The sequence below is a fragment of the Carcharhinus amblyrhynchos genome, chromosome 35 (genome assembly GCF_965287045.1).
Source record: "Carcharhinus amblyrhynchos chromosome 35, sCarAmb.v2.hapA, whole genome shotgun sequence".
Classification (NCBI taxonomy): domain Eukaryota; kingdom Metazoa; phylum Chordata; class Chondrichthyes; order Carcharhiniformes; family Carcharhinidae; genus Carcharhinus; species Carcharhinus amblyrhynchos.
The window spans coordinates 2,049,153-2,070,175 of NC_137358.1; the positions used below are offsets into that span (position 1 = coordinate 2,049,153).

The 21,023-nt window shown below is 48.0% G+C and overlaps 1 protein-coding gene across 1 annotated transcript in view; it reads left to right on the top strand.

Moving 5' to 3' along the window:
• Window positions 1-1,032: 1,032 nt before the first annotated feature.
• The window catches only part of LOC145361543 (voltage-dependent calcium channel gamma-2 subunit), a 97,956-nt gene continuing 77,965 nt past the window's right edge, over window positions 1,033-21,023 (top strand). Inside the window, exon 1 of the mRNA XM_080217367.1 lies at window positions 1,033-1,423. Within this exon, the coding sequence (XP_080073493.1) occupies window positions 1,213-1,423 (211 nt within the window). The 5' untranslated portion in view covers window positions 1,033-1,212. The remainder of the gene's footprint in view (window positions 1,424-21,023) is intronic.

Here is a 21,023-nt window from a genome sequence, read left to right on the forward strand (position 1 = left end):
ATCCCTCTCTAACTTTCTTTATCTAACTTTCTCTTGAATCTATCTATGTTATTTGCCTTAGCAGCAATCCCAATCATTTGGATTCTATTAATTATCTCTGCACAGTTATTGGTGGAAGCTGTGTTCCATGGACAGGCGAGTTCTTGTAAACTGGACAAAAAAAACTGTATTGTTAACTTTTAAAAAACAGTCCCTTCCACATGCTGTTATTTGCTTGCGTTTGCCCAGAACCATGCGATTTCCCTCCTTTTTTTGTTGGTGAGCCGGTCTAATTGCGATGTGAGAGCTGCATTTGGAACTGAGGGCACGTATAACTGGAGTGACGAGGCAGGCTTGGGAGAAATAGCTACGCCTCCTTTGTATTCCGGAGCCTGGAAGCCTGTTCTTTACAGTTACCGAGAGAAGAGAGGAGGAGGATCGGTGGTGGTGAGGGAGGGGGGGGAGGGTGAAAAAAAAAAGGGAAGAAGAGGGAGAAGGCGAAGGTGGGGGGAGGGAAGAAGAAAGAAGAGAGAGATATATAAAAAAAAACAGAAGGAGAGAAGGATAAGAGCGGAGAGATGCGTCTAAACAGCTAGCCCTCTCTGACAGGAGCTGTCCATTTCAGCACCACCGGTTCAGAATTCCAATGTCTCCATCAAATAGGAACTGCCTGACTTTTCAAACCTAAACTGCACTCAAATGAGAAAAGATCTGGAGGCAAGACACGACAACAAAACCCTCTGCTTCTCTCAGACCAGAAGAACTGAGAGGATTTCATGGCGTTGGAAGCAATTCTAAGCAAGAAGTCTGAAGACGGCTGCATTGAATCTGACTCCATTTGCCCAGATCCTAATGAGGAGATGTTAAAAGGACGCTGCTGTTTCTCCCCATCTTCCTTTTGAAGCCTTCTCTAAAATAGCCATCACTTATGGAAACTGGGGACCAGAATTTTAGAAAAAAGGATTAACTTAATCTATTTTTTTGGGGCTTTCCTTTGTTTTGTATTAAAAAATATATAAATATATATCTATATATAACATATATATATATTGGAAGTGGTCCCTCCTGGCTCTCCCCCTCTACCCCCACCCACCCCACCTTCTTTTGATCTCTTTTTCCCTTTGTTTTTGCATTTTTTTGAGGGGGGGAACCTTTTCTCATCTACCAGAGAGAAGCAGAGAGAGAGGGAGAGAAAGTGTGTGCTGTGTCTGGGTCCGAATATAATGAAGAATTATGGGGCTGTTTGATCGCGGTGTACAGATGTTGCTGACTACAGTGGGTGCTTTCGCTGCCTTCAGTCTAATGACCATTGCTGTGGGAACAGACTACTGGCTCTATTCTCGGGGGGTCTGTAAGAGCAAGACGGTCAGTGAAAATGAAACCAGCAAGAAGAACGAAGAAGTCATGACACACTCCGGATTGTGGAGGACCTGCTGCCTTGAAGGTATTTCACCCTCTCTCCCCCCCCCTCCCCTTGCCCCAGATACACCATTCCCCCACCCTCTTCCCCTCTCCCTCCTCCTCCCCCGCCCCCCTCATTCCCCCATGTTTATTGTGTATGGGAGACTGACGGTTGGACACGAGAAGAATAGCAAAATGATTCCCCTCAACGGTGCCGTTTGACGCATTCTGCATCTTCTCCCCTTTTCACCATCCTGATTGCCGCTAACATATTCTGCAGTAGGGTAACATGCTGAATACTATATGGTTTTTCCACACACGCACACACACACACCAGCTACCCCCCCCCTCCACCTCCAAGCCAAAATAAAATGAATGGCACCAATTAATCAAGGTATTTTATTTTAGCAAAACTGAAAACAGAGCCATTGGAAGAAGATGTCACACATGGACATCTTGGAATCAGGAATCATTAATGCAATATTAATCTAATCTTTTCTCATTTGAAAGGTGCCCTCATTTCTTTTTTTGCAAGACTGTTTTTTATAAGCTGCCCTTTCTTTTTGCAAAGGGACAGGAAACAGCCATTTTGGGCGTGTCAGAACTAATGTTTATCAAAAACAAAATGGGAACATGTTTTTCCCGAGAGCTTATCCCTGTTTCTTTGCAATAAATACACATTTATACTCCTTTACACCCCTCAGCACCACCATCCACCCTGAAAAAAAGACAATGTGAGAGCGTGGGGGGGGGGGGGGGAGGTGGTGTGGGGGGTGGAGAAAGAAATGTTCTCCCAGGAGGGAGGTGGAGGGGGAGGGGGAGGGATGATTGAAAGTGGGGTAACTCCAAGAAAAAAGGAGGTACAATTTGAGATTGAGAAATTGGAAGGGGGGGATACTCGGGGGGTGGGGAAGCAAAGGGGGAAGATATTGCTGTTACCCTGCGAAGGATTCGATAAAATGAGAGTCCCACCTGAACCATGGACCGTTTGTGAAGGGGGATCTATTTGGAAGATCTTGGGTTCCTCCAATCCAACACATTAACAACACACTTGGGGAGATCAGGCTGAGCCTAGGCTGCATTACAATCACTGCCTTCTCGGGTCTGCTGGAGGAATAATAATGATAATAATGCATATTAATTTCATTCTTCAGATGAATCGGGGTTTTTTTTTTGATGGGGCGGGTGCATGGCTCGTGGGGTAGGTGGGGGCGCAATTTCACCAAGTACAGGTTGGATTGCAGTGAGCTGGGTGGGTTGCATTGATGTCCTGGGCAGTGGTGAGTCTGCTGCAATAAATGGGGATCTGGGAAAGGGCGGGTGGAGGGAGGGGGGAACATACATATCCTGTGGGACCCAATCACCTTGTTATTAAACATGGGTGAGTGAATTCTGTGTTCCTGTCTCCCTGTGGCCCTGTAACCCTCCCGAATCCTCCCAAACCCTTGGACAGTGCAATTATTTTTAATGTGAAGAGACCAAAATAATATTAAAATACATGGCTAAAAAAAAGGCCATGACGTCACCGAACTTGTCACTTAAAAGCCAAAATATGACTCATAATAGTTGTAAACTAAAAGATATTGTATTTTTCACCAAATCATGGTAACCTATTCAAATATGTCAAAACTTCAGGCACAGTTGAGATGTTGCAATGTTAACCTTTACCAAATCTTTTTTTTTATAGCTCCTAGATTGTGTTTAATTATTCTTTTTTTCTCTCTTGTTGGGTCCCCTAAGTTTAGATGGGTACGAGGAACGAACTCGCTTCCATTCCAGTAGCCCAGCTAATAACTGGAGATTGAAACTGCCCCCATTTTCCTTGGTGTCCCGCACCAATTCAGGAAGTGGCGGGGGGGGGAGTTGAGAAAATCCGTTTCCCCAGAACTGACCTGTGCTTCAGAACAAAAAAAAATTGGAATGACATTTAGCATCGGTGCAAAACTGTGTGTGGAGCGCCTGTGGGGCCAGATGCCTCTTGACACAAGGCTTAGCAGGTGCCTGGATTTTTGCTTTGATGCAGTGTCCCCTTGTCCAAGTGTTGTACCAACCCGGGATCAAAGAGCTAAGCATGGTTGGCTTTCAAAGCCTTCAAGGTGTTAGTTACAAAGGAGCATGTTTTTTTTACCCCCTCTCTCTCTTTCACACACAATTTTCTGCTAATTAGTGTCAGCAAGCTATTGGTTTCTCTGAGTGAGAACAGCGGGCAATAGAATCCACACTCTGATCTCGCTGACAGAGAAGGCTTATTTTTGTGAGCAAGACTCGCTGCTCAGATCCAAGCCTCACCTCTCTGTTATCCCACCGCTAAATTTAACTTTGATTGAATTCCCTGCATGCCCCCGATTCAACCCTGCGACACAAAGCAGTGACTTTAGTTGCCCCTCCTCTGGGTAAAGGGTTACCATCACTGCTCTCTAACCCTTTTATTTCAATTCTGTAAACACTGGTGTTAAATGTATGGTTTATAATCTGGCCCACAGATCTGTGGCTGCCAGCCATCGATGTGTATTCATTGTAGTCGATTTAGTTTGTTAAGTACTCATTGCAGTGTATTTTTTTAAATTGAGGATGGCTATTGAATGTTAGAAATGACCTTTTGTCTGACCCAAGTCTGTGTTTCCCCTCCTTTCCGTGGGTGAATGGATGAGTTGTAATAAGTTGGCTTGTATGTTTAGTTTTTGGACAGTGGTGTTTTGATCCCAGCTGTTTTGCTCCCTCTGCAGTCAGTTCCTGATCTTCAATGGCTGGTTCATTGGACCAATTCTGCAAATTAATTCTATGCACTGTCTCTGTTATTCAAACTCTGCCGAGACTCGAGATGGGGTGAATGTTTGAAAGGTTTTATGTGCAACTTAAACTGATCTGAATGTTCACTAAAAGAACTCCATCAGCTGGGTGAGAACAATAATATGACTGCCCCCAAATAGTCAAGTTGCATTTTTAATATACAGGGTGTAATAGTCTCAACTCTGGCATCACAGAATGGCCAGTGTTGGAAATGTAAAATCATCAAAGGCATAATTCCCTGATGGTGAAAAATGTTGGTTGAAGGAGGACAGTGGAGAGGGAGCTTTAGTCTGTATCTAACCCCGTTCTGTACCAGCCCTGGGAGTGTTTGATGGGGGACAGTGTAGAGGGAGCTTTACTCTGTATCTAACCCCGTGCTGTACCTGTCCTGGGAGTGTTTGATGGGGGGGACAGTGTAGAGGGAGCTTTACTCTCTATCTAACCCCGTGCTGTACGTGTCCTGGGAGTGTTTGATGGGGGGGACAGTGTAGAGGGAGCTTTACTCTGTATCTAACCCTGAGCTGTACGTGTCCTGGGAGTGTTTGATGGGGGACAGTGTAGAAGGAGCTTTACCCTGTATCTAACCCCATGCTGTACCTGTCCTGGGAGTGTTTGATGGGGGACAGTGTAGAGGGAGCTTTACTTTGTATCTAACCCTGTGCTGTACCTATCCTGGGAGTGTTTGATGGGGACAGTGTAGAGGGAACTTTACTCTGTATCTAACCCCGTTCTGAACCTGTCCTGAAAGTGTTTGATGGGGACAGTGTAGAGAGAACTTTACTCTGTATCTAAACCCATGCTGTACCTGTCCTGGGAGAGTTTGATGGGGACAGTGTAGAGAGAACTTTACTATGTATCTAAACCCATGCTGTACCTGTCCTGAAAGTGTTTGATATGGACATTGTAGAGGGGCATTTACTCTGTATCTAACCCTGTGCTGTACCTGTCCTGGGAGTGTTTGATGGGGGACAGTGTAGAGGGAGCTTTACTCTGTATCTAACCCCATGCTGTACTGTCCTGGGAGTGTTTGATGGGGACAGTGTAGAGGGAGCTTTACTCTGTATCTAACCCTGAGCTGTACCTGTCCTGGGAGTGTTTGATGGGGGACAGTGTAGAGGGAGCTTTACTCTGTATCTAACCCCGTGCTGTACTGTCCTGGGAGTGTTTGATGGGGACAGTGTAGAGGGAGCTTTACTCTGTATCTAACCCCGTGCTGTACCTGTCCTGGGAGTGTTTGATGGGGGACAGTGTAGAGGGAGCTTTACTCTGTATCTAACCCTGAGCTGTACCTGTCCTGGGAGTGTTTGATGGGGGACAGTGTAGAGGGAGCTTTACTCTGTATCTAACCCTGAGCTGTACCTGTCCTGGGAGTGTTTGATGGGGGACAGTGTAGAGGGAGCTTTACTCTGTATCTAATTGCAGACAAGACCAGGAGCCAGTATTCCCAATAATAACATTTTTGATGGATATGAAATTCACAATAATAATTGCACATATGAAGGAGGCAGTAATGATGTGATCCTTTGTGATAAGCCAGAATTCCATGTTTCTGAACACTGGTTACTAACGGCCTGGTGTTAGTTCCATTGCTGTTTGTGATGTCAGAACAAGATGGCTGCTTTGGGTGATAAAGCATTGGTATCTAATACCTCGGAAATGATTGAGTAACTCAGCAATGTCTGATGATGGATTAACCATTTACAAATATTAATATTGTCCAGTCAGAAATACTTAAAAGCGGTGTTCTGAGTTTAACATAAGCATAAATACTTCCAAGGGGTAATATCTGAACCCTTCATGGGACTATCAGTCAGCCAGGTATTGTTTGCTGTGTATTTTCCCCTAACTGTCTGGGTGACAGGTAGCCTGAGAAGAGGCGCCATGGTTAAAAGACTCTCCCCTGAAGGTGGCATCAGGTTGTGTTCCGGTGAGCTCATGACAGAGGGGGCAGTGGCAGCCATTTGAATGCCAGTCTGTGACATCATTTCCAGGGGGTGTTCTGTACAAAATAAAAAAAGCTGCCTCCTCCCCACTCCGTCAACCAGAACACGGCAACAAGTGACGATGAGAACACCATTTGTCACTGGGCTGGTAATACAGAGACACTGGGGGACCCTGTGGGTTCTCGGCAGCTGGTGGAATTTAGATTCAATTAATAAAATCTGGTATATAAAAGCTAGGCTCAGTAATTGTGACAATGAATCTATAGGAATGGTGTAAAATTCCACCTGGTTCACTTGAGGGAAGGAAATCTGCCATTCTTATCTGAAGCTACCCGGCCTACAAGTGACTCCAGGCTCACAACAGTGTGGTTGTGCCCTCAGTGTACCTAAACCGGCCTGGCAAAGGGATGGACAACACATTCTGGCTTTGCCAGAGGCGCCCACATCATAGGAAATAATTTTTAATTCTAACATTCAGGATTATCTCCAAGTTTTTGTTGAAATCTTAGAGGTGAACTTATGGAAGTCCACAAAATAAAGAGGGGCATAGATTGCCAAGATAGTCAACATCTTTTCCCAAAGGTAGGGGAGTCTAAAACTAGAGGGCATAGGTTTAAGGTGAGAGGGGAGAGATACAAAAGGGTCCAGAGGGGCAATTATTTTCACACAGTGAGTGGTGAGTGTCTGGAATAAGCTGCCAGAGGTAGTGGTAGAGGCGGGTACAATTTTATCTTTTAAAAAGCATTTAGACAGCTACTTGGGTAAGATGGGTATAGAGGGATATGGGCCAAATGTGGACAGTTGGGATTAGCTTAGGGGTTAAAAAAAGGGGCAGCATGGACAAGTTGGACCGAAGGGCCTGTTTCCATGCTGTAAACCTCTATGACTATAAATTGTCCCTCCTCTGATACTGAGAGTGGACACTGAAATAGAAAGGAGGTTAACTGCGTACAAGAGATTGAGAAATTGGCACCTTCTTTCACAGATCAGAGACCTTCATTGATCTGTAACCCTTCCAGTTTAAGTGCTTATGTTTCTGAACTAGAGGCTTGGATGAAAGATTCTGAGGTTGTGGTTAGAAATCCCACTGGGCAATTAGGGATTTTAACCCCAGTGAATAAAATCTGGGCAAACAAGGCTAATCTCGCTAATGGTGACAATGAAACTGCCAGATTTCTGTCAAAACCCACCTTACCTTTAGGGAAGGAAATCTGCCGTTCTTACCCGGTCTGGCCTACATGTGACTCCAGAGGCGCAGCAATGTGGTTGACTCTCAACTGCCTTCTGAAACAGCCAAGTGAATTATTCTGCTGTATATGGGCGTGGCAGGGTGGCACAGTGGGTTAGCACTGCTGCCTCCCAGCACCAGGGACCTGGGTTCAATTCCAGCCTCGGGTCACTGTCTGTGTGGAGTTTACACATCCTCCCCGTGTCTTCATGGGTTTCCTCCAGTTTCTTCCCACAGTCCCAAAGATGTGTGGGTTAGGTTGATTGGACATGATAAATTGCCCCTTAGTGTCAGGGGGACTAGCTAGGTTAGATGCGTAGGGTTACAGTGATGGAACCTGGGTGGGATCATTGTCAGTGCAGGCTCAATGGGCTGAATGGCCTTCTTTTGCACTGTAGCAGTCCTGTGAAATGGATAGGCAGTTATTACTGGGCTGGCTAGCAACGCTCACATTCCAGGAAGGACTTTTCATTTATCTCGCTGAGAGACCTTCATTACTCGTTTGCCCAATTGTGTCATATCAGTGGTAAATTTGTCTTTGACTCTGCGGTGTTCCCTCGTGCTGCCATCATACTGATTTTAATAATTTTTCTCCCTGTGGGACTTTTACCCACTTGCCAGTTATTTGCCCCTCCAATTTAACCAGCACAGAGCACCGACAGAAGCCAGAGGGCGGTTGTAGAGGGTTGTTTTTCAAACTAGAGGCCTGAGACCAGCGGTGTGCCTCAGGGATCGGTGCTGGGTCCACTGTTATTTGTCATTTATATTAATGATTTGGATGAGAATATAGGAGGCATGGTTAGTAAGTTTGCAGATGACACCAAGATTGGTGGCATTGTGGACAGTGAAGAAAAGTATCTAGAATTGCAATGGGATCTTGATCAATTGGGCCAGTGGGCTGATGAATGGCAGATGGAGTTTAACTTAGATAAATGCGAGGTGATGTATTTTGCTAGATTGAACCAGGGCAGGACTTACTCAGTTAATGGTAGGGCGATGGGGAGAATGATAGAAGAAAGAGATCTAGGAATGCATGTTCATAGCTCCTTGAAAGTGGAGTCACAGGTGGACAGAGTGGTGAAGGCGGCATTCGGCATGCTTGATTTCATCGGTCAGAACATTGAATACAGGAGTTGGGGTGTCTTGTTCAAGCTGCCTGAGACATTGGTAAGGTCATACTTGGAATACTGTGTATAGTTCTGATGACCTATTATGTAAAGGATATTATTAAACTAGAAAGAATGCAGAAAAGATTTACTAGGATGCTACCAGGACTTGATGGATTGAGTTATAAGGAGAGTCTGGACAGTCTGTGACTTTTTTCCCTGGAGTGTATGAGGCTTGGGCGTGATCTTATAGAGGTCAATAAAATAATGAGGGGCATAGACGAGATAGATAGGCAATATCTTTTCCCAAAGGTAGGGGAATCTAAAACTAGAGGGCATAGGTTTAAGGTGAGAGGGGAGAAATACAAAAGGGTCCAGAGGGGAAATTTTTTGACTCAGAGGGTGGCGAGTGTCTGGAACGAGTAGGAGAGGCGGGTACAATTTTGTGTTTTAGAAAGTATTTGGACAGTTACATGGGTAAGATGGGTATTGAGGGATATGGGCCACATGTGGGCAATTGGAACCAGCTTAGTGGTGAAAACTGAGTGGCGCGGACGAGTTGGGCCAAAGGGCCTGTTCCAAGCTGTAAAACTCTTTGTCTCTATGACACTGGGTGACATACCCTTACCCTTCCCCCAAAACCCTATTGTTCTGTCAGAGGGATTGGGGTGAGGTGAGTTAGGGGTGTCTGGACTCCACTCAGCAAGCAGGCAGCTTTCCCAAGCGGTGAACCCCTTCAGTCTGTGACACAGCCAGGATGCAGCTAGTTGGGTCACATTGTTGGATGCCATTGGAATTTCCTGGTTTTTGGTTCCGAGGCAGTCTCCAGAGATACTTTCACTTTATATTTTTGCCCCTACTGGGGGATTACGGAGAGGGGGGTGGCAGCAGGACGGTGAGGGTAAGGGTGGTGCTGTACAGAGGCTGAACCGTCCCAGGACAGGCAGGGCACACCTGTCCTGAAATAAAGAAACAGCCTTGTTAAAGCGCCCGTCACTCTCTCAGGACATCCCAAAGTGCATTACAGCCAATCAATAACTGGAGCAACATAAGAAGCATAGCTTCCCAATTTATGCACAGAAAGACCCCATGGTTATATGACGATGACCAGATATTCTGCTTTCAGGATGTTTACTGAAGGATAAATGTTGTTCAGGACACTGGGAATAATCCCCCCGCCCCAACAACCTGCAGCCCCCCTCCCCCTCACCCCCCACCCCCCACCACACCCCCCACCCCACCCCGCTTTGCTCCAATACAACACCACAGAATCCTTTAAATTCATCTGAGAGGGTAGATGGGGACTCAGTTCAGCTCCTCACCATGGAGAGCGGCACCTCTAACAGTTTAGCGCTCCCTCAGTACCATCCTACTGACAATGTGGCACTCCCTCAGCACTGACACTCTGACAGTGCGGCACTCCCTCAGCACTGACCCTCTGACAGTGCGGCACTCCCTCAGCACTGACCCTCTGACAGTGTGGCACTCCCTCAGTACTGACCCTCTGACAGTGCGGCACTCCCTCAGTACTGACACTCTGACAGTGCGGCACTCCCTCAGCACTGACACTCTGACAGTGCGGCACTCCCTCAGCACTGACACTCAGACAGTGCGGCACTCCCTCAGCACTGACCCTCTGACAGTGCGGCACTCCCTCAGTGCTGACCCTCTGACAGTGTGGCACTCCCTCAGCACTGACACTCTGACAGTGCGGCACTCCCTCAGCACTGACCCTCTGACAGTGCGGCACTCCCTCAGCACTGACCCTCTGACAGTGCGGCACTCCCTCAGTACTGACCCTCTGACAGTGTGGCACTCCCTCAGCACTGACACTCTGACAGTGCGGCACTCCCTCAGCACTGACCCTCTGACAGTGCGGCACTCCCTCAGTACTGACCCTCTGACAGTGTAGCACTCCCTCAGTACTGACCCTCTGACAGTGCAGCACTCCCTCATCACTGACCCTCTGACAGTGCGGCACTCCCTCAGCACTGACCCTCTGACAGTGCGGCACTCCCTCAGCACTGACCCTCTGACAGTGCGGCACTCCCTCAGTACTGACCCTCTGACAGTGTGGCACTCCCTCAGCACTGACACTCTGACAGTGCGGCACTCCATCAGCACTGACCCTCTGACAGTGCGGCACTCCCTCAGCACTGACCCTCTGACAGTGTGGCACTCCCTCAGCACTGACCCTCTGACAGTGCGGCACTCCCTCAGTACTGACCCTCTGACAGTGCAGCACTCCCTCAGTACTGACCCTCTGACAGTGCAGCACTCCCTCATCACTGACCCTCTGACAGTGCGGCACTCCCTCAGCACTGACCCTCTGACAGTGTGGCACTCCCTCAGTACTGACCCTCTGACAGTGCGGCACTCTCTCAGCACTGACCCTCTGACAGTGTGGCACTCCCTCAGCGCTGACCCTCTGACAGTGTGGCGCTCCCTCAGTACTGACCCTCTGACAGTGCGGCACTCTCTCAGCACTGACCCTCTGACAGTGTGGCACTCCCTCAGCGCTGACCCTCTGACAGTGTGGCGCTCCCTCAGTACTGACCCTCTGACAGTGCGGCACTCTGTCAGCACTGACCCTCTGACAGTGTGGCACTCCCTCAGCGCTGACCCTCTGACAGTGTGGCACTCCCTCAGCGCTGACCCTCTGACAGTGTGGCGCTCCCTCAGTACTGACCCTCTGACAGTGCGGCGCTCCCTCAGTACTGACCCTCTGACAGTGCGGCACTCCCTCAGTACTGACCCTCTGACAGTGCGGTGCTCCCTCAGCACTGACCCTCTGACAGTGCGGCACTCCCTCAGCACTGACCCTCTGACAGTGCGGCACTCCCTCAGTACTGCTTAAATTTTTACATTGACGGCTCTGGAGTGAGATGTGAACCAGCAAACGCCTGAATCAGAGTGAGACAGAGCAATATCTACACCTTAAATGATTTAATTGGCTGTCAGAATGTCTGACTGTGTGGAAGTTGTTTGGTAAATGCAAACTCTTCACTTTGCCTTCTCCTGTTCATTCATTTCTCTCTCATGTAAGTTATTTCCCGGTGGCTATTATTCCTGAGAGAGACTAAACACACAGAAATCTACAAAACCAGAGCTAAATTCTTCGAGGCTGATTTCTTTGAGATGTTATGGACTTGGGAATTTGAGATCGCATGTTACATACATGGCAATCGTTCATTTTTGTTAAAGAGAAGAAGGCTAAGAGGAGACTTTATAGAGGCAGATAAGATGATCAGAGGATTTGATAGGGTGGACAGTGAGAGCCTTTTTCCTCAGATGGAGATGGCTAGCAATAGGGGCATAGCTTTAAATTGAGGGGTGATAGATATAGGAGAGATGTCAGAGGTAGGTTCTTTAATCGGAGAGTGATTAGTGCGTGGAATGCCCTGCCTGCTACAGTAGTGGACTCACCAACATTAAGGGCATTTAAATAGTCAATGGATAAACTTATGGATGATATTTTCACAGGTTTCATAGGTTGGTGCAACATTGAGGGCCGAAGGGTCTGTACTGCGCTGTAATGTTCTATGTTCTATACACATTAACACACAGATCAGCAGCAGGAGCTGGCCACTCGGCCCCTTGTACCTGCTGCCCCATTTAACAAGTTCACGGCTGGTTTGTTTGTAACCTCAACCCCACATTCCCGCCAACCCCTGATAACCTTTCTATTCCCCCTTGCTAATCCAGAATGTACCTACCTCCACCTTAGAAATATCCAAAGCCTCTGCTTCCACTGCCTTTTGTGGAAGAGTCCCAAAGACACTAATCTCTTCAGAGAAAAAGAAAGTCCTCATCTGTGTCTTAAATGGACACCCCCTTATTTTCAAACAGTTCTAGATTCTTCTACAAGACGAAACATTCTCTCTGCGTCCATCCTGTCAATACTCCACAGATGTGGAGATGCCGGCGTTGGACTGGGGTAAACTCAGTAAGAAATCTCACAACACCAGGTTAAAGTCCAACAGGTTTATTTGGAATTATGAGCTTTCGGAGCACTGCTCCTTCATTCGATGAGTGACTCACCTGAGGAAGGGGCAATACTCCGAACGCTTGTGATTCCAAAGAAACCTGTTGAACTTTAACCTGGTGCTGTGAGGCTTCTTGCAATACTCCACAGGGTCTTGTACGTGACAGTCAGGTTATTTCATACTCTTCTGAACTCCAGCAGATACAAACCTAACCTGTTTAACCTTTCCAAACTTGGTGTGTGAAGTAGGAACATAAGGAATTACTGGGCTGAAAACTTGCTGATGAATTCAGAACCAGAATCACAGAATCCCACAGTGCAGAAGAGGCCCTTCAGCCCATCGAGTCTGCACTGATACATGAAAGGCCCTGACCTGCCCGCCTCACCCCATTTACCAGCACTTGGCCCAGAGCCCTGAATGTTACGATGGGCTCAGTGCTCATCCAGATATTTTTTTAAAGGATGTGAAGCATCCCGCCTCCCCCACCCTCCCAGGCAGCACATTCCAGACCCTCACCACCCTCTGGGTAAAAAAGCTTTCCCTCACATCCCCCCCAAACCTCCCCCCTCCCCTCACTTTTAACTTGTGTCCCCTCGTAACTGACCCTTTAACTAAGAGGAACAGCTGCTCCTTACCCACTCTGTCCGTGTCCCTCATAATCTTGTACACCTCGATCAGGTCACCCCTCAGTCTTCTCTGCTCCAATGAAAACAACCCAAGCCTGTCCAGCCTCTCTACATAACTTCAATGCTCCATCCCAGGCAGTGTCCTGGTGAATCTCCTCTGCACCTTCTCAATAATAACACCTTTAGCGCATTTAACACAACAAAAAATCCCGAGGGACTTTGCAGAAACATTATTTGCAGAATTTGAACCAATGTCACAGAAAGAGGTTTTGGGGCAGGAATCTTGCTCAATGAGGAAGATTTAAGCAACGTCGTAGAAGGGTAGAGAGAGGCTGAGAGGCTTACAGAGGGAACTCCAGGGTTTAGGACCCAGCGCTTACCAGTTGTGAAGCAATTTAAATCATGGAAACTTGGAAGACTTGACCGAGCACAGAGATCTTGGAGGAATCTTGAGATCTGGGGCAGCACGGTGGCACAGTGGTTAGCACTGCTGCCTCACAGTGCCAGGGACTGGCGTTTGATTCCCGGCCTTGGGTCACTGTCTGTCTGGAGTCTGCACGTTCTCCCTGTGTCCACGTGCGTTTCCTCCGGGTGCTCCGATTTCCTCCCACACTCCAGAGATCTGCGGGTTAGGTGGATTGGCCATGCTAAATTGACCCTAGTGTCAGGGGGATTAGCGGGGTAAATAATGGGGTTAGGGAGATTGTGATCGGTGCAGACTCAGTGGGCTGAATGGCCTCCTTCTGCGCTGTTGGGGTTCTATGGTTCGATGAATGTAAGGTTGGAGGAAATTTCAGTGATGGGGAAAGTTAAAGTTTAAGTTTAATTATTAGTGTCACAAGTAGGTTAACATTAACACTACAATGAAGTTACTGTGAAATTCCCCTAGTTGCCACATTCCAGCGCCTGTTTGGGTACACTGAGGGAGAATTTAGCATGGCCAATCCACCTAACCCGCACTTTTGGACTGTGGGAGGAAGCCGGAGCATCCAGAGGAAACCCACGCAGACACGAGGAGAATGTGCAAACTCCACACAGTCACCAAGGCTGGAATTGAACCTAGGTCCCTGGTGCAGTGAAGCAGCAGTGCTACCCACTGTGCCACCATGCTGCCCTGGACAGCTAGACAACTAAATACCATAAGTCTGTAAGACCATAAGTCATAGGGAGCAGAATGAGGCCACTCGGCCCATCGAGTCTGCTCCGCCATTCAATCATTTGCTGATATTTTTCTCATCCCCACTCTCCTGCCTTTTCCCCATAACCCCCCGATCCCCTTATTAATCAGGAACCGATCTATCTCTGTCTTAAAGACAATCAATGACCCGACCTCCTCTGTGGCAAAGAGTTCCACAGATTCCCCACTCTCTGGCTGAAGAAATTCCTCCTCATCTCTGTTTTAAAGGATCGTCCCTTTAGCCTGAGGTTGTGCCCTCTAGTTCTAGTTTTTCCTACTTGTGGAAACATCCTCTCCACATCCACTCTATCCAGGCCTCACAGCATCCTGTAAGTTTCAATAAGATCCCCCCTCATCCTTCTAAACTCCAACGTGCACAGACCCAGAGTCCTCAACTGTTCCTCATACAACAAGCTCTTCATTCCAAGGATCATTCTTGTGAACCTCCTCTGGACCCTTTCCAAGACCAGCACATCCTTCCTTAGATATGGGGGGAGCAAAACTGCTCACAAAGGATGGGAGACGGTGAACAGGGTTTCAGAATGAGCCTGTTTGTTACCGTCTAACAGCAAGCAGTCTCACAACACCAGGTTAAAGTCCAACAGGTTTATTTGGTAACACGAGCTTTCGGAGTGACGCTCCTGTTGGACTTTAACCTGGTGTTGTGAGACTTCTTACTGTGCCCACCCCAGCCCAACGCCGGCATCTCCACATCATGTCTAACAGCAGCAGTTAAGAGTTGTACAACTGGTGGGGAAACCAAGAGAGACCCAATTCATGGACAAGGCATCACTGGTGAGGAATTCTCGGCATTCCGGCTATCTCTGGATCAGTTAATGGAATATGTATTCGGAAATATTCCGCAATGTAACATTTACTGCCTGATTTACTGACTTTTTAGTGAGATAAAAAGTGTTGCCTGGATTGGGAGGCATGCCTTATGAGGGAGCTGGGACTCTTCTCCCTGGAGAGACGAAGGTTGAGAGGTGACCTGATAGAGGTTTATAAGATGTTGAGAGGAATAGATAGGGTGGATTCTCAGAGGCTATTTCCCAGGGCTGAAATGGTTGCTACAAGAGGACACAGATTTAAGGTGCAGGGAAGCAGGTACAGAGGAGATGTCAGGGGTAAGTTTTTCACTCAGAGGGTGGTGAGTGAATGGAATCGGCTGCCGTCGGTGGTGGTGGAGGCGAACTCGCTGGGGTCTTTTCAAAGACTTCTGGATGAGTATATGGGATTTAATGGGATTGGGAGTTATAGATAGGTCTATGGCTTAGTAGGTATAGATGTGATCGGCGCAACTTGTGGGCCGAAGGGCCTGTTTGTGCTGTAGTGTTCTATGTTCTATGTTCTATAACTGAGGGCGGGCTGGGGGGCGGGCAGGGGGTGGGGGGGGGGGGGGGGGGGTGGGTTGCTGGAGGGTGAAACAACCTTTCCAATCCCAGTGGTAAAACCTCGGGGTTGATTCCTGTAGGAGCTGGGTGTTTTTTATGTGATGAGGAGGGGTCCATTCACACCGGCTGTCTCAGCCTAGTCATTCTGTATCAGAAAAAGATGAAATTGAATGCTCATTTTTTCTGAGGAGCTCATTGCGTGGTTGGACACTGAGTATTTGGTGAGGTTCATGATTGTTAGGTGACGAGACTTGGCCAGTACTAGGCTGTGGGGGTGCATGAAGGAAATCAAGAAAGCATAGAAACCCTACAGTGCAGAAAGAGGCCATTCGGCCCATCGAGTCAGCACCAACCACAATCCCACCCAGGCCCTACCCCCATATCCCTACACATTTTACCTGATAATCCCCCTAACCCAAGCATCTCAGGACACTAAGGGGCAATTTTTACCACGGCCAATCAACCTAATGCGCACGTCTTTCAGACTGTGGGAGGAAACCGGAGCACCCGGAGGAAACCCACGCAGACACGAGGAGAATGTGCAAACTCCACACAGACAGTGACCCAAGCCAGGGATCGAACCCAGATCCCTGGAGCTGTGAAGCAGTAGTGCTAACCACTGTCGCCCATAAGGAGTTCCTCCGCAATCAATATTTTAAGGTTAAGATGGTGGTGTTATAATAACATATTTGATAAATTATTCATACAATTTGCCTTCTTAATCTATCAGTGTCTGTTGGCTGTGTAGGGTACTTAATTAAAGCAATATTACTGGCACGAAATGATCCAATATTCAAACCTCATGATTGAGGTCACCTAAGCATGTTTTGTAAATAATTTTCATCTCATCTGCAACTCCAATCACGGTGGCGCAGTGGTTAGCACTGCTGTCTCACAGCGCCAGGGACCTGGGTTCGATTCCTGGCTTTGGGTCACTGTCTGTGCAGAGTCTGCACATTCACCGTCTCTGCACGGGTTTGCTCCGGTTGCCTCAAAAGACGTGCTGGTTAAGGCGCATTGGCCGTGCTAAATTCTCCCTCAGTGTACCCGACAGGCACCGGAGTGCGGTGACTAGGGGATTTTCATAGTCACTTCATTGCAATGTTAATGTAAGCCTACTTGTGGAAGTTACTTATCTGTGGAACTCTTTGCTGCAGGAGGCTGTGGAGGCCGGGTCACTGAGTGTCTTTAAGACAGAGATAGATAGGTTCCTGATTAATAAGGGGATCAGGGATTATGGGGAAAAGGCAGGAGAATGGGGATGAGAAAAATATCAGCCATGATTGAATGGCGGAGCAGACTTGATGGACCGAATGGCCTAATTCTGCTCCTATGTCTCATGGTCTTGTAACTAGTAAATAAACTTTAACTTTATGGGCATCAGTCCCTATAGTAGCCCTTGAGGAGGTAGTGGTGGAGCTACTTTCTTGAGTGATTGATACCACAGCTAACTCACTTCCTCTAGTTCCCTGGGCTTTTACCTACCCAGGTAAACCACAGCTCAATTTTCAAATTCTCCTAACAAGCAAAATACAGCGGATGTTGGAAATCTGAAACAAAAACAGAGGATGTTGGAATTACTCAGCAGCTCTGTCAGCATCTGCAGGGCCATCTGCAGGGCGGCGCAGTGGTTAGTGCTGGGGACCCAGGTTCAATTCCCAGCTTGGGTCATCAGTTGAGTGCGGTCTGCATGTTCTCCCCATGTCTGCGTGGGTTTCCTCCGGGCCCTCCAGTTTCCTCCCACAACCCAAAAGATGTGTTGGTTAGGTGCAAAATTTTCCCTCTGTGTCCCTGAACAGGAGTGTGGTGACTAGGGGATTTTTACTGTAACGTCATTGCAGTGTTAATGTCAGCCTACACAAATAAATATTTAAGATTGTGTCAGATGTAGACTGGGATGAGACAGGCCTTGTTAAATATGGACCGATGTTCTCATTTCTTTTTGAATGCTATATATTATTTGCTTTGATGTTAACTCTGTTCGTTGTTACCGCACCTTGTTTCCACTGAGACCTGGTCAGTAGAATCACGTAACACAACACTTACTGCTCATTGTGTATAAAAAGTACAGCTAGATTTCAACAAGGGTGAAGCTTATCTAAATATTCTACCCAACTCAGGGTTAGACCTAGATCAACATCCTGTGGTTCCTGCTCATCTTAAAATCGTTACTGCCCACTGCTCCCCCACCCCCACCCCCCCAAACAACAAAATACTTCCTATGATTATGCTACCCACTACAGGAGAGCTTTCTTTGCGCTCAAAAGATGACTGACCTGAGATGCATCTGGTAGCCAGCAGTGAAGAGAGAGGATTGTTCAGGGTGGTGGCACAGTGGTTAGCACTGCTTCCCCTGAGGCTGTATAAGGCTCTGGTCAGACCCCATCTATCTCTGTCTTAAAGACACTCAGTGATCCGGCCTCCTCTGTGGCAAAGAGTTCCACAGATTCCCCACTCTCTGGCTGAAGAAATTCCTCCTCATCTCTGTTTTAAAGGATCGTCCCTTTACCCTGAGGTTGTGCTCTCTGGTTCTAGTTTTTCCTACTGGTGGAAACACCCTCTCCGTGTCCACTCTATCCAGGGCCTCACAGTATCCTGTAAGTTTCAATAAGATCCCCCCTTCATCCTTCTTAACTCCAATGAGTACAGACCCAGAGTCCTCAACCATTCCTCATACGACAAGCTCTTCATTCCAGGGATCATTCTTGTGAACCTCCTCTGGACCCTTTCCAAGGCCGGCACATCCTTCCTTAGATACGGGGCCCAAAACTGCTCAAAACTGGGGTCTGACCAGACCCTTACACAGCCTCAGACGTACATCCCTGCTGTTATATTCTAGCCCTCTCGACATGATCCCTAGTGCTCTCTTTATTCTTCCTTCTCAGATGGAGGTTCTTTTACTTGTAACAATGTCTGACGTGGAGTTTTACCGTTTGAGAGTAAGTGGTTTATTTAATTCTGAGCCCCGACTCCATCCCTTTCCCCTCCGCAAACCTCTGCTGCAGCCCAGGCCCAGGCCGATGTATCAATTCAGATCACGGAGCTCTCATTATGGAGAAGAATGTTTGAAATGGGAAAATTTGGTTAATTTATGAGCAGCTGTGCATATTTCCGGGAAGGAATTCTCGATTGACTGAGCTCTGAGACTTCCCGACGTTGGCAAAGCTCCCTTTGACCCTCTGCTGGCCTTGGCATGGATCCCTGCCCCTCCTCCAGTCTCTCCTCCAACACCACCCCCACTCCTTGGTCCTGGCCTGTATTCCCTGACCCACTCCCCTCCCCTTCCCCCAGTCTTTGCACGCATTCCCGGGCAGCGCATTCCAGATTCCCACCGCCCTCCGAGCAAAAATGTGTTTTCTTAAATCCCCTCAGAATCCCTCACCCTAAAACTCTGCCCCCTATCGTTTGGCCCCTCAACCAAGAGGGAACAGCTGCTCCCTCTACTCACCCTGTCCTCAGAGTGTTGGACACCTCAATCATGTCCCCCTCATTCTTCTCTGCTTTAGAGAAAACTATCCCAGCCTATCTCTCCTTATAGCTCAACTGCTCCATCCCAGGCAACATCCTGGTAAATCTCCTCTGTACCCCCTCCAGCGCAATCACATCCTTCCTATAGTGAGGTGACCAGAATTGCACACACTATTCCAGCTGTGGCCCAACCAACGCTCTGTACATCTCCAACATGACCTCCTCGCTCTACCACGACTGGTAAAGGCAAGTGTCTCATGTGCCTTTTTAACAATCCTATTCACCTGCTCTGCATCCTTCAGGGATCTGTGGATAAGTCCCCCAAGATCCCTCTGAGTTTCCCAGTGTCCTGCCATTCATTAAATATTCCCTCATCTTGTTTCTCCTTCCAAGGTGCATCACCTCGCACTTATCAGGGTTAAACACCATCTGCCACTGCTCTGCCCATCTGACCAACCCATCCATATCCTCCTGTAACCTTCTTCTTCACTATTAACCACCCAATCAATCTTGGTGTCGTCTCCAGAATTGCTCATCATTCCCCCCACATTCTCAACTATAATTTTTATGTATGTAACAAACAGCCAACCTCCCTATTTCTGCCTCTGTGGGATTGACAATCCGTATCCCCTCACACTGTTACCCAAACCCCTCATGGAGTCTTGCGGCTCTGCCTCTCCAGCTCTGACTGTGAGGTCGCCCATCTCCACTCTGTTGCAACCTCAGCATGCCCCATGCTCTGTCGCCCACCCTGCACCACGCTGCAGTGTATCCTAGTCAACTGCTTCCTCTGTCCGGCTCGGGTGTAGGGAATGCGGCAGCCAATTTGCACACAGCAAGATCCCACAGACAGGAAGAGGATAGCAAGCAGTTTAGTGACATTGGTTCAGTCACTGGGGGTGGAGATCCCCGGGTAGTAGAATCGAATAGAACAGCATAGAATCCTACAATGCAGAAGGAGGCCATTTGGCCCACCAAACCTACACCGACAACAATCTCACCCAGATCCTATCCCTGTAACCCCATGCATTCGCCCTGTTAATCCCCCTAACCTGTACATCTTTGGAGACTAATGGACAATTTAGTGTGGCCAATCCACTAACCCGCACATCTTTGGACACTAAGAGACAATTTAGCACGGCCAATCCACCTAACCTGCACATCTTTGGACAGTGGGAGGAAACCTATGTAGATACAGGGAGAATGTGCAAACTCCACACAGTCATCCGAGGCCAGAATCAAACCCAGGTCCCTGGTGCTGTGAAGCAGCAGCGTTAACCACCGTGCCGCTTTTGAAACGATGGCAGAGTGTCTTTTTCATCCACCGGAGAGGGCAGTTTATTGTCTTATCTGAAAAGGTAGCACCTCTGGCAGTGCAGCACTACCTCAATACTGCACTGGAGCGATAAACTCGAGTTTGCGCTCCAGCGTCTGGAGGGGGACACGAACCCACGACCTTCTGACTAAGGGGCGTGAGAGTGCTACCCAGTGAGCCAGTGCTGACACCTCAGCAAGCTCGTCTGGATAATTCAAGGAGAACGGTGTGTGTAATGTGTCCCATTCAGGACGAAGGGCAAAGGGACAAACAGAGAGGAGCCACAAAGGCTCTGGAGATACTGCAATCCATACTGTAGCACCGTCAAACATTTCCTCTGTCCTAAATACCATTTCATTGCTTTCCAACCTCCCAGAACTGGCCTGGCCAATATTCACTCCAGGGTAACTGTATCAGGGAATTCCGGGAGCTGGAGAGGTGGGATTGGTGGGGGGGGGGGGAGCGCAGGAATGGGGTAGGGGGTTTTGGGGTAAAATGATATTTTTAAAAATTCATTCACGGGATGTGGGTGCCGCTGTCTGGGCTAGTATTTATTGTCCATCCCTGAAAGCATTTAAGAATCATAGAATCCAACAATGCAGAAGGAGGC